At 43.0% G+C, this 14,615-nt stretch overlaps 1 protein-coding gene across 3 annotated transcripts in view; it reads right to left on the reverse strand.

The window, feature by feature from the left end:
• Nucleotides 1-7,354, reverse strand: part of LOC137358541 (integrin alpha-7-like) — a 155,073-nt gene extending 147,719 nt beyond the window's left edge. For all 3 annotated transcript variants that reach the window (XM_068024485.1, XM_068024484.1, XM_068024483.1), the window contains exon 1: nucleotides 7,035-7,354. In XM_068024485.1, coding sequence (XP_067880586.1) covers nucleotides 7,035-7,207 — 173 coding nt within the window. In that variant the 5' untranslated portion in view covers nucleotides 7,208-7,354. The remainder of the gene's footprint in view (nucleotides 1-7,034) is intronic.
• Nucleotides 7,355-14,615: the final 7,261 nt, after the last annotated feature.

The raw sequence follows: 14,615 nt of genomic DNA on the forward strand, positions 1-14,615 counted from the left end.
GGGTTTATGAGAAATTAGTTTGGCATCCAAGGCTTTCATTCACTTAATGAAAATTACACACTCTAGGGATCTGTAACCTGCACTGTGTCTTTAAGAATTCAGAGCACGCTGTAATCATCTGAAATTGGAAATTGCTATTGACAGGCATGCTCTGACACACAACTAAATGACCAGCTCAGCAGCTTCTAAGACAGATTTTTTTTTGTTGTTTTTAATTTTAAATGAATTATCTTTGTGCTCATAATGTATTCATTGGGTCAATAGTTCAGAAGCCATTCCCCAGTTTCAGGGCCAGATTTTTGTTGCTTGGCAATGTCGTGTCACCACACACACTAACTTGGAAATTTATTTACTTTTGTTCAGGACTCGTCTGTCTTCTTTTCCATTCCATTCACAGGCTCGATTCTTTGTAGCCTCGATGAACTGGTAAGATTGCCAAGCGACCCATGGACTGCTCAGTTACTCCAACATGAAAGCTTCTTATTGCCCAGCCAGCAGAAATCGCTCATTGTCGGGGGAGATAATCTAGGTAGCTTTCTTTCCAACCCCAAAGTGTGTGTATATATACACACGCTGTCACACAGGTCAGGTAAAGTTGTCAGCTTAGACCAGTGGTCCCACCTGTGCCACAAAAGATTGTGGGTTCAAGGCCCACTGCAAAGCCTTGAGCACATGATTCACATGGGCACTCCACTGTAGTTCTGAGGGAGTGCTGCACTGTCAGAGGTGTTATTTTTTTGGATGAGGTTTTAAACTGAGGCCTCGTCTGCCTGATCAGGTAGACGTAAATGATCCCATGGCACTATTTGGAGAAGAGCAGCAGAGTTACCCTGATGTCCTGGACAAGCTTTACTCGTCAGCAAACAAGGTGAGCTTGGAGAGGATATGAGGGGAGCTAGGATTGAATCTGGAGAAAGACACAGTTCAAGGCTAAGGCAGGGGGAATGGGAATCAGCAGAGGTAGCTGAATGAATGGTCTCAATCTTAGTGACAAAGAAGTCCATGAGCTCCTTGCATTAGTTGGTGGGTTGATTGGACCGCGGCACATGAAATTTGATTGGTTATATTCCAGAATCTGACTGCTCAAAGGGACAATGGTCTCTGGTTCCACCATTCGATTGGGAAAAGAAATTCAACAGAGCATTACGTAAGGACATATTGTAGTTGGATAGATAGATAAGTAGTTAACTTAATAGATAGACTCTTTGTGATGGTTTGATATTTATATGAGCAAGGAAGTTTTGCTAAACCATTATAAAATACTGGTTAGGCCCCAGCTAAAGTATATTGCCCAATTCTGGACACTGCACTTTAGGAAGGACGTTAATGCCTTGGAGAAAGTGCAGAGGAGGTTTACTAGAATGGCACCAGGGATGAGGGACTTCAGTTATTTGGAGAGACTAGATAAGTTGGGATTGCTCTCCTTAGAGCAGAGCAAGTTAAGAGAAGACTTAATAGAGGTGTTCAAAACTAAGAGTGGTTTGATAGAGTAAGTAAGGAGAAACTGCATCTATTGGCAGGAGATTTTGGTAACCGGAAAACAGAGATTTAGGACAATTGGCAAAAGAAGCAGAAGAGAGAGGAGGGAGAAAAATTGCACAGCGAGTTGTTGTGATTTAAAACGCACTGCCTGCAGAGGCAGTGGAAGCAGATTCAATAATAACTTTCAAAAGGGAATCGGGTGTATACTTGAAATTTGCAGGGCTATGGGAAAAGAGCAGGGGAGTGTGACTAATTGAATAGCTCTTTTAAAGAATGGGCCCAATGACCGTTTTCTGTGCTGTATGATTCTACTGATGGAGAAAGTAACACTGTAAAGTGCCTGATGAATGAAATGGCACCCGAGCAATTTTTTTTTTAATAGAAAGGTGTCCATCAGCTGGAGGAAGAGTATGATCATAATCATCAGATTCTGATTTTCCACTAACATTCAGAGAGTGTTAGCAATTGGAATGGCTCAAATGACAAAGAAAAATTAATTGCCATGCATTGGTTGCTATCTTCTGTCCTGTAGACTCCATATAATCCAGTGATGAAGTGTCTCATCCAATACTCGCCAAGGTTCCTTCGACAGCATCTTCCAAATGCGTGACCTCTACAACCTAGAAGGTCAAGGGCAGCAGACGTTTGGCAACACCCCCACCTGCAAGTTCCCCTCCAAGTCACACACAGTCCTGACTTGGAACCATATCGCCGTTCCTTCACTGTCACTGGGTCAAAATCCTGGAACTGCCTTCCTAACAGCACTGTGGGTATACCTACCCCAAATGGACTGCAGCGGTTCAAGAAGGCAGCTCACCACCACCTTCTCAAGGGCAATTAGGGATGGACAATAAATGCTGGCCTTGCAGCGATGTCCACATCCCAAGAACAAATTTTAAAAAGCCCAATGGAGTTCAAATCCAGTCAGTGGATTCAACTGCTTGCCAGAGTTGAGATACATCAGTGACTGAACATATAGCACCATATGGCATCTTTGCTTGCATGCAAAGAGAAACAGCCTGGCATGACAACGTCATGTGTCCACATAGTTCTGTCTGCCATTAACAGTCAGATCCATTTATATGATGCCACCCCTGCAAAGAGCCTGGTCTGTTTTAGTCATTCCTCATCAGAGCCAAAAGGAGCCATCAGTGCTGACAAAGGATCTTCAACTTTTACAACTCCAGGCAAATGACTTATTTGAGAAACGTGGGAGTAAGCACATCAATGTTGTAGCAGCTAAGAGTTACAATGAATTCTTGAAAAATTGACTGGTTATTGAATGTGTCGTCCTATAAACTATGCTTTTCGCAGCCCTGAATCCAACACTGTGGTTCCCGCAATCTGTTCCTTAACTAAATCCCTGTCGAGTGAGGTGTCTCTCAACAGGACCCCCGGGACAGTCACATTATCTGGGCACAGATGTTTGAAGTAGCCCTTCTAACACTGTCTTATAAAGAGAGAGAATTAAAGACTGGCTACTCCTTCTCACTACATCCCAAGGGAATGTCTATTGGGAAGGATCCAGGGAACTGGATAATCAATCCAGCTGATCCGTATGGAAAGTCCCAGAATACACCGAGATAAACTGCTCTTCTCTAAACGTGGCCTTTGGTTGGGTAGAAATCCAGCCAAGAAAATAATCTTTACATGCTGAAAAAGATGTTTAAAAAGGGAATGTTAAGTGTGGGGAGACAGATGGATAGAATTTAAACTCCACCTCGTTTCTACAGTATTGCACATAGCAACAGCAAACAAAATAACATTGTGAATAAATTTACAAAACAAAAAAAATGGTAAAAGGTAGCCAAAAGGAATGGCAAAACAAAGGGAATGTGATAGTTTCAAAAGAAAATAAAGCAGAACTGGGGGGGGGGGCACAAGAGCCCAAAGACCAGGAAAGGAGGTGGGGAGAAAACAGACGACAAGACTTTTCCTTGCTGATAAATAAAACCCACAAGTATGCGGACGTCAGGAAAGGGCGGGGTTTGGGCTGGGCTATGAAACCCCCGTGGCCAAATAGCCTAGCAACATTCACTAGCTTGGCTCATCCAAGAAGAACGGCAGTTTGGGCGAGGTACTGGAGGCCGGTGACACACTTAGATCTGGACCTCAGCCAAAGCCCCGCCTTCACGAAGTAAAATATGAAGGGGAGGGGGGAAGTGAATTTTAAAAGGCCACAAAAACGGAAAAGCAGCAGAAATGAAAACATATCAGCCCAAAAAAGGTGAAACAGAAAATAAAGAAACTTTGAAATATTTCTGGATGGATGAATGGGCACCCTACATTCTTAAGTGATATATAATTGGACGCCATGCAGTCTAACTGGCCCTGGGATATTTTTTGCAATGTTTTTAACGGGAGTTAATAAAGTGAGTGACACGTGTTCCTGGAGTCAGTCAAAAATAAAGACAGCCAACCTTCAAATAACTCCGCTCGGTCATCAACTATTGGAATGAATGCAGTATTACCAAAAAAGGCTAGCCCACCCCCATTCATTTACCAGATTTAATGGTATCCAGGGGTCACGAGCTGTTTACAGTTGAGGGCCTATTTGTCCGTCTTAATGTCCTATGCAATTGTGACCTCGCATTGCACGTTAACCCGTTCACCTCCCTTTGCTTGAAAACAGAGTGCAGTGTGTTTGGGAATATCCTGAGCTCCTCTCTGCATAGGCTCTCTTCGCTAATGTTTACCTTCCCTTCCAGTTAAGCATTTAACACTCGAGCAGGCGAGGTAAGTGTTTCGGAGCAGATGCGTGCTAATTATTTATTAACATTAACTTATTGCAATTTTACTACTCTGCTTCAACACTCGGGTTGAGGTTCGATGACGTGTGGCAAACGTAGTGACCCCCCCGTCTGCTCAACTAACTGAAATGTTAAATGCACAAAAATACTCCTCGCCCGAGATGAATTTCTAGCCCTGTATTATTTCACAAACATTACTTCCACCCAGTAGTACTCATTACATATACAGTATTTCCTTTCAACTTCATAAATATTGTAATAAAGTTTCATGTCAGTAGTTTTTGCACTGTCATGGACCTCAATACTTAGCGACGCCCTGTCCTAACTTCCTAAAGAGTGTCAAATACCCAGCAGTGTTTTTCAAATGGTATGCGAATGATGAGTTAGTCAATAAATACAGAAATCTAATGGTCCGTGCTTTGTGTTGTTTGTTTCTGAGAAACATCTTAACAGTCACAAAATTTCTCACTTATCAACTGAGCTCACTGCCCACAAAACATCATCGTTTAGCAGGCCACATCATTAGCATTAAGATCAACCATGATCTCATTGAACGGCAGAACAGGTTTGTGGGGCTGAAAACCACCCTAGTTGCTTTCTATAAGCCTACAGACTTGACTATTCCAATACTCTCCTGGCTGGCCTCCATTCGTCCACCCACCTGAAACTTGAGTTCATCCAAAATATGGCTGCCCATATCCTAACCCACACCAAGTCCTGTTCACCCATCACCTCTGTACTTGCTAACCTGCATTAGCTCCTGGGCCACCAAATTTTAAAATTCTTCTCCTCATGGTCAAATCCCTCCATAGCCTTGCTCCTCTCTATCTTTGCAACATCTTCCAGCTCTACAACCATCAAAAGCCTCTGCCTTCCTCCAACTCTGGCCTCTTTTGCATTGCCCACTCCTTTCACCCCCACCATTGGCAGCCGTTCCTTCAGCTATCCAGGCTGTCAGCTCTGGAATTCCTAGTCTGAACCTCCCCACTTTTCTCTTATTTAAGACCTTACTGAAAACCCATTTGCTGAATTAAGCTTTTAGTTACAAATCCTAATATCTCCTCCTTTTGTGGGCAGTGAGCTCAGTTGATAAGTGAGAAATCTTGAGACTATTAAGATGTCTCCATCACTAAGACCACCTCTGTAACATCACCTGTCTCCGCCCTTAACTCAGATCATCTGCCCAAATCAACCATGTCTTTGTTACCTCTAGACTCAACTATTCCAATGCTCTCCTGGCCACCATCCCATCTTGTGTAAACTTCAGCTCATCCAAAACTCTGCTGCCCGCACAAAGTCCCACCCACTATCACTTTTGTGCTCACTGACCTACGGCTCCCAGTCCGACAATACCTTAACCTTAATACTCTCATTCTTGTTTTCAAATCCCTCCATGGCCTTGCCTCTCCCTATCTCTGTAATCTCCTCCAGCCTCACAGAGCTCCAAGATATCTGTGCTCCTCCAATTTTGGCCTCTTGAACATTCTCGATTTTAATCACTCCACCATTGGCGGCTGTGCTTTCAGCTGTCGAGGCCCTAAACCCTGGAATTCCCTCCCTCAACCTCTCTACCTCTCTCTCCTCCTTTTAAACTGCTCCTTAAAACCTACCTCTTTGACCGAGCTTTTGGTCACCTGTCCTAATATCTCCTCATGTGGCTCAGTGTCAAATTTTGTCTGATCATGCTCCCGTGAAGTGGGATGTTTTACTACATTAAAGGTGTCATATAAATGCAGGTTGTTGCTGTAATACAAGTCCAGCTGTTGAGAGTTTTTTTTTTACAATTAAACTTGAAACAGTCAACTTGGGTTTTATTTTCTGAATTAAGTGGCTGCAGTATTTGGTTATCTGCATGACAATAAATATTGGGAATCTAAATTTCTGGCATGCCTGCATCCCAGCTCAATCATCCTGAGATTAGAGCAACCTCAGTCAGTTAGTTGAGGAATTGTTTGGCTGCAGCAGATTTTGTCAAGCAGCTTTAAATAATTCATGAGCTGTTCCCTCCAAGCCAGCCAGATATTAAAAAGCATGAAACGACTGGGGTGGGAGTGAGGGTTGAAAGCTGGCAATCGCAGCCACTGAAGGTTGAAGTCAGTGGGCCAGACAGCCCAGCCGCCACTGCATCGACCTTTTAACTTTTCATAAAACAATTCTTTGTTCACTTAAAGCAGTCCGAAAGGCCCCACGCAATCATATATCAAGTGCAATGAATAAATCACCTTCTGAATATTTTGCTGCCCGGACGCACCCTTCAAGTTGCAGTACAATCACTGACATGTACTTGCACCTTGCAACACTTTGTCTGGTTGCAATTACAGGTACAAGAACACTACCATTAGTTAATATGCTATTACATACATTAAAGTGGACATGTCTGGATGGTGACAAAGAATTCAGTTCCTGATAGTATTGAGTTTCTGGCTTCAATATTCCAGCGAAAAAACCTTGCAACGTGTCCCAGAAAGGGTTAAGGATACAATATTTGAGTTGACGTGCTCAGAAGTGCAGGCATTGCCTTTTTTGGATACTCCCAAAGAGATACATTTTTTAAAACAAAAAAAAAGTTGACATCAAGACAAGTGAGTTGTTCAGAAATATTCCATTCCGTTAATCTGGTGAACGTCATCCCTGCGTAAGTGTCTCCCGTAAACATCATTCTCTCCTGCGTTTTTTTTCCCTCCCCAGTAATAGAATTAACAATGGTTGATCAATCTGCACTTTCTTTTCCCCCTGAACCTTACCGTGAGACACCGGGCCGGTTAAGAGACGCGCGACAGAATCAATATATTTCCAACTCACCAGCTCTGCGCGTCCGGGCTGGTCTGTTTGTGCAAAGCCACAGAAAATCCAAACAAACTTCCTCTTTCTCCTTCCTTTGCGATCGTGTTGGTCGTCTCCAGATTAAAAGCCGATCCCCGGGCTGCCAAGAGCAGACAGCACACACACAGGAGAGGTGTCATTTCTGAAGTCATATCTCTGGTGCAGGAGAAGCTGTTTCCCAGCCTGACAGAGAGGCACTGACTGAGTCTGTGTGCGACCTCGTGTTTACAGGAGGCGAAATGCACCGCTACCACTTTATTGAACACTGCAAGTGTTAGTAAAACACTCCCTCCCTCTCTCTCTCTCTCTCACACACACACACAGTCTCTCCCTGAAATCCGCCAGGCTTGCAGTAACCCTTTCACACCTCACTAGATTATTTTAGATATGAAACCCCACTAACAAACATGCTTAACAAATTAACACCAAGTTTTTTTTTATTTCCAAAATATACTTTATTCATAAAATTCTGTAAAAATTACTATGCCGAACAGTTTCAAAACAGCACCAAAAATTACAAACATTGCAAGGGAGATCAGTTTCCTTCAATACTGTCATGAGTTTCTTCCCAACCCTTCCGTTTCACAATTGTCATGTCAATTACAGTTTTACATTTACAGCAATTGAGAATATTAACGATACAGTTCGAGGGGTTTCCCATGGATCCAGCCCCTCAGTTCAGCTTGGTGGGGGGGGGGGGGGGGGGACCTTACACTGTGGTCTTTCCCCATTGAGCCTTTGCTGCGGCTGCCCCAAGCTTTAGTGCGTCCCTCAGCACATAGTCCTGGACCTTGGAATGTGCCAGTCTGCAACATTCGGTGGTGGACAACTCTTTGCGCTGGAAGACCAGCAAGTTTCGGGCAGACCAAAGGGCGTCTTTCACCGAATTGATAGTCCTCCAGCAGCAGTTGATGTTTGTCTCGGTGTGCGTCCCTGGGAACAGCCCGTAGAGCACAGACTCCTGTGTTACAGAGCTGCTTGGGATGAACCTTGACAAAAACCACTGCATCTCTTTCCACACCTGCTTTGCAAAGGCACATTCCAGGAGGAGGTGGGCGACCGTCTCTTCCCCACCACAGCCAACGCGGGGGCACTGTGCGGAGGGGGCGAGACTTCGGGTGTGCATGAAGGATCTGACGGGGAGGGCCCTTCTCACCACCAGCCAAGCTACGTCTTGGTGCTTGTTTGAAAGTTCTGGTGATGAGGCATTCCGCCAAATGACTACACAAGGTAATTATAGCACTATTAGGACATAGATCCCTATTTTTAGCACACTGAACTCTAGAAAATGGAAATGCCTTAAGCTGCTGCTATTTTTGGAGATGGGGCACAGTTTATGTAATGGGAAAGCGTGAATTACTTATATTTGTGCCACATTAAATGTCAGAAAAAACATTTAAATACTCTCCAACATTCAATGATTTAAATGTTGAGATATCAGAGGGAACAGGACTTCATTAGAATCTGGGCCACCTAATGCTGAATCAGTGGTAAAGTGAGGAGTTCTGTTTGACAAAGATTATAATTAAGTTCGATGTCATGGAGTTCGTTTCAATCTGGAGGCCTATGACCCGTGACCTTTGCAAGTACAATGCCCTTCCTTTGAAAGGAAAGTGAACAATTGAGATCTACCCAATACCACTCGACAATCCATACCAGAGTAGCTTGGTGAATGAAGGCTCAGATACGCATAATGATGCGCTCAGGTTCAATCCCTAGTCTGCATTTAGTTGGCTGATCTGAGCTGAGGCAGCAGTTGGGAAGTACAGTTGACCTCACTCTCCCGGGATTTATAGGGGTTAAAAGCAACCAAGGTTCCTGTCCCTGAACGCAAGCCAATGACCTCTGCTGGAAAGTGCTGTTATGCTGCCCTCACTATCGAGGATAAAAATGACGAATGACCACTTAGGTAAACAGTGGAAGGCAGTCTACACCTGCGAGACAGCAGCCAAAGAGCTAGGGCGTTCAGGAGAGGAAGGGGTGGCAGGGGTAAGCAGGAATGGTGAGTGAAGATTCCAGCCAATGATTTTTTAAAACATTTATTTAAAGACATTTTGAATAGGGGTAAGTACCAGAATTAAGCTGAATTTCCTCACTGATTAATTTATAGGAAAGAACTTGCAATTGCTTTTCACAACCTCAGCACTTTCCAGCCAATGAGGTACTTTTTCGTTGTATTGTAGCACATAGCAAGGTCCAACAAACAGCAATGTGATATTGACCAAATCATTTGCCTTAGCTGTTGAGGGATGAGTATTAGCCAGTACACCAGGGAGAACTCCTCTGCTCTTCAAAATAGTGCCGGGGATCATTTACAATCCCCTGTCATGCTAACAAAGGGAACAGTGATGGAATATCAAATGAACTGGAGGAATTATGAAATAAAATTTAACTGAACCACAAGAAAATGGACACATTGTGCCAAAGACAAAATGGAGTAGAGGTCAGGTGACTGCCCCTCCTGTACTGTCAATAAACAGACCTGTCTGTCGAAGACGAAACCCATTATCCCCATCTGAATTAGCTTTTGGGAAAACACATTGAAATGTAAAACAGACTATTCCATGCTAAAATAAAAGCAAAATACTGCAGATGCTGGAAATCTGAAATAAAAACAAGAAATGCTGGAACCACTCAGCAGGTCTGGCAGCATCTGTGGAAAGAGAAGCAGAGTTAACGTTTCGGGTCACTGACCCTTCTTCGGAACTGGCAAATATTAGAAATGTCAAAGGTTATAAGCAAGTGAGGCGGGGGTGGGGCAAGAGATAACAAAGGAGAAGGTGTAGATTGGACAAGGCCACATAGCTGACCAAAAGGTCATGGAGCAAAGGCAAACAATATGTTAATGGTGTGTTGAAAGACAAAGCATTACTACTGCAGCAGAGAAATTTGCAAGGTGACTTTAGAACTCCCCCTCCTGTGAAGGTGAACCAGGATTTCCACCATTCACTTCGGATTAAGGCTTAACCACAAGGAGCCGGGAACACTTCATCCTTTTCAAGACAAAGAACTTTCAGGCCTGCACTGTTGCAAGATGTCCTACTGAAAAGGTTCTAAAGGTTTTCTTAAAACAACAAACGCTCTTACCACAATTGGACTCTAACTGCATGCTATCACTCTACTCTCTCTATCTTCTTGTGTGTTTATGTGGGTGAGTGGGTGAGGTTGAGAACATTTTTCATTTATTGTGTAAAATAAATATTTATCTTTCCTTTTTAACCTATGAGAAAACTGTTGTTTGTCTATTTATTTGACTCTTAAAACACTCGGACTAAAACACTTTTTAAAAACACTATCTGCGGTCAGTTGAGAGGTGAAAAGTGGAAATCACCCACACCACCTCCCACCTGTCCCTAGAAGAATAGGCAGAGCTTCAATTTGATGTCTCATCAGAAAGACAACACCTGCGACTGTGCAGCACTCCAGGAGTGCTGCACTTTTGTCAGCCATGATTTTACGCTCAGGTCTCTGGAGTGGGGCTTGAATCGACAACCTTCTGACTCAAAGGTGAGAGTGCTACCCACTGAGCCACAATGAACAGTTATAGAAGATTCTTTTTTGAAAGAAAAGTCTAATTTTCAGGGCTTCTCAATAGAATATTGCACAAGATCAAAGTTAACTCCTAAACTGTAAAGCAGTTGCATAGATAGATGCCAAGTTAATCCCTTTGAAACACAAATATTTTTCAGTAGTGGCAGGCATTGTGGCAATTTATAATGGTCAGGACTTGCCCAGTGATTGGTGCATTATTGACACACTGAAAAGTTAACAATTATGATCGAATTGTTCTGGGTGGCACAGTGTGCAGCCTCACAGCTCCAGGGACCCAGGTTCGATTCTGGGTACTACCTGTGTGGAGTTTGCAAGTTCTCCCTGTGACCGCGTGGGTTTTCGCCGGGTGCTCCGGTTTCCTCCCACAGCCAAAGACTTGCAGGTGATAGGTAAATTGGCTGTTGTAAATTGCCCCTAGTGTAGGTAGGTGGTAGGGAATATGGGATTACTGTAGGGTTAGTATAAATGGGTGGTTGTTGGTCGGCACAGACTTGGTGGGCCGAAGGGCTTGTTTCAGTGCTGTATCTCTAAATTTAAAAAATAAATAAAATTTTTAAAAAAGATCCAGTGGGAGTGGGGGGTGGAGGGGGAGGGGGAGGCGGGGGGAGGACCAAGCATCCCTGAGCTAAAAAGGAAGGAAACTCAGCCAGAGTTCCCACTCCTTATGGTCATGCAGTTGAGAATGTCAGGTCTCCCTGAGAACACCTGCCAACATCAAACTAGGTACCTTGTTCAAAAGCAGACTAACTGAGGTAGACAACTCTGAAGTACAGTTTTTAACCCACTACAGCATGGAGTCCACTCTGCCACACACTGTGCCTGTTAAATACCCGGCTCAGTGTATATATTGGTTCATTCCTTGCAGTTGTTTCAGCATTAATCCTCTGACCTCTAACCTTTCAAGGACAAGAGCTGAAAGTTCTAACAAGTTAGCAATGAAAGAAGAGATATGTGTGGCTGAGTCATTTATGGTGCAAGTATCTGTGTGAAACTAATGTAGTAGACTCATTACACCTCAGACAGAAGTCACACGTTGACAAGTTTCCATTGTGTTCTTTGAAACAGTTCATGACAGCGAAGCGACAACAAGCTGCCACATTTACAGAATTCTTTAGTGAGCTGCTGATTAGAGATGCAAAACAAAGAGGGCATCAAATCTCTGTCACTAATCCCACAAAACATCAGTATTAAGTACCACATCTGTCAAGATTTATTGTCTTAGATCCAGTTATGGACAAAAATGCATCACTACAGACATTGGTAAGAGTAAGTCAATGTTGTTTTTATTTTTTTATTTTTTTATTTAGAGATACAGCACTGAAACAGGCCCTTCGGCCCACCTGGTCTGTGCCGACCATCAACCACCCATTTATACTAATGCTACATTAATCCCATATTCCTACCACATCCCCACCTTCCCCTACCACCTACCTATACTAGGGGCAATTTATAATGGCCAATTTACCTATCAACCTGCAAGTCTTTGGCTGTGGGAGGAAACGGGAGCACCCAGCAAAAACCCACGCGGTCACAGGGAGAACTTGCAAACTCCGCACAGGCAGTACCTAGAATTGAACCCTGGTCGCTGGAGCTGTGAGGCTGCGGTGCTGACCACTGCGCCACTGTGCCGCCCTTCTTTCTCCTCTTCTTGTGAAGTGTGTAGGTCACCCATGGCTCATTATGTATATCTGATTCATCAGAAAGATGTCCTAATTCCCCCAGTCCTTGATGCTTTTATTTTTTTCATTAAATAAACACTCAATATACTGTTAATGGAGTGATCTCACACATTTCTTAGCACTCCATACAAAATCCATGAACAGCAATGTGATAAATTTTTTGGTGGTATTGATTGAGGCAGAGATGTTTGCCTGGGTATCAATAAATCTCCCTGCTCTTCTGGTATGCAGCTTGAACTCAACCTTCTCATTCGCCTTCAGATTCAGAGGAAAAAGTATTACCAATTGAAACAAGCTTACAAGCTAGAGGACATAGATAGACTGTGATTTTTTTTAGAGTGAAGTCCTTGGTTTAATATTCGAAAGAAGAATTTTGTGTCATCTTGTATTGCAAAGGTATTGAACTGTGGAATGATCCTTCTTCAGTCACACTTCCTTATATGCAAATTGGTTCTATCATTCTTCCAATTGCAATTTTTTGCAACTTTCTCGCTTGATTGGTTGGTATGCAAATTTATTGCAGATCAGTGCAAATCTCTTCCAGCTGATAGGACTAAAAACAATTAAATAGCACATGAAAATTTCTAGGAAAGAAGGGGAACCCGATCAAATTGCTCAAAAATTGTTGATAAAACCCTCTGGCCATTATTTCCCCACCCCCTCAGCACCCCAACACACCCTCCAACACACTGTCCCCCACCCCCCACTCAAGTCCAGGTTTAAAATAAAGTTGTGATGATAACAAAAGTGAAGAAAACCCAAAATATTTCACAATAGCATAATTAAGTTTCAAGTATATAAAATAGTGTTTTGTTTGTTTGACTGGCTTTATTAATATTTGTACTCAGTCTCTTGAAAAGGTTGGGCTTGGGCTCGATATTTTTCACTAAAGCTCTGATTCTACTGGCTGAAGAGAGACGCCATGGTGTGAGCGTATGCAGTGTAAGCAATATCACAGGATGTATCCACAGTATTCTGTATGTTTCCCTTCTGCCTCTAACTGTACCTATCCATTTGTTTGTTTTCACAAATGAATTGAAGAATGTTCAAGGACAATACCACTGGCTTTTCTCACACCAGGGAGAGAGCACTGGAAACAAGCTTTTATCTTTTTTAGTGTTATGGGGCAAGAGAGAAGTGGGGAAATTGGGTGATGAGAGAGGAGGTCGGGTTGATAAGGAGGGTGTAATGGTGTGTGGAAAGGAGAGCAAGAGGGAAAGGATTAAAGGAGAGAGTTGGGTACAGCTGGCAAGAGAATTTGCAGGGGTAGAGATAAGTCAACAGCAAGTACAATGCGTGCAGTTTAAAAAAAACTGAAAGCATTATTGCCCAGTGCTAGGAAACAGACTGGAAATTTGGGAACTAGAGAGGGAAGAGGTGGGTGGGGGGTGGGGAGGGAAATAAAGAGAAGGGGAGAGGAACAAAGGGAAACTTCTCACTTCAAATATTTTTCTTTTAACTCCTGCTCCCAATATTTGTTGTGCTTTTTAAAGTCTCACTGTTGGTGCTTAGGTTTATTACATTCCACTCCTGGGTACAGTATTTTTAAATTTCTTAAACTTGTTTTTTTCTGCTGCTGTTGTATTCCTGCTTCTGTTGTTTATGTTGGTTTTAGTTCCATTGCCAGTCTTTGTTTTTGGTGCCTCGAGACCCACCCACCCTCACACATTTGCCAAAACAAACACAAACTTCAACCCCACGGACAGAAATGGTCGCTTATGCAAGTAGAAAATTCAGAGTGACTGTGCACTTGGTCAAGTACAATCTGATCTGGATTTGTGAAGGGCAAGTAGTATCTGACTAATCTAGCTGTGTATTTTTTGAGAAGATCACTAGCATGGGAGCCAGGGAAGTATCTATGGATGTTATCTATATGTACTTCCAGAAGGCACTGGACAATGTTCTTCACAAGAGATTAGCAAAAATACAATGACACAGAATTGTAGGTAACCTTGCGACATGGGTTGATAATTGGTTGGTAGGCAGGAGACTGAAAGTAGGGATGAAAGGTTCAACGTGATTAGCAGGTGTTCCCCAGGGATCTGTACTAAGACCTTAGCTTTTCACCATGTATATTAATAACTTGCATGAAAGAATGGAGAGTTGTATATACAAGTTTGCAGACGGCAGAGTTAGGAGACACAGTAAATTGTGTAGATGGGAGCAGAAAGTTACAAAGGGATGTAAACAGACTAAATGAGTGGGCAAAAAAAAGGCAGTTGGAATTCAATGTGAGGTTATCCACCTTGGATCTGAAAAAGACAAACCAGAATATTTTTTTAATGGTGAGAGACTAAAAGCTGTGGAGGAGCAAAGGAATTTAGGTGTC

The sequence above is a fragment of the Heterodontus francisci genome, chromosome X (assembly GCF_036365525.1).
Source record: "Heterodontus francisci isolate sHetFra1 chromosome X, sHetFra1.hap1, whole genome shotgun sequence".
Classification (NCBI taxonomy): Eukaryota; Metazoa; Chordata; class Chondrichthyes; order Heterodontiformes; family Heterodontidae; genus Heterodontus; species Heterodontus francisci.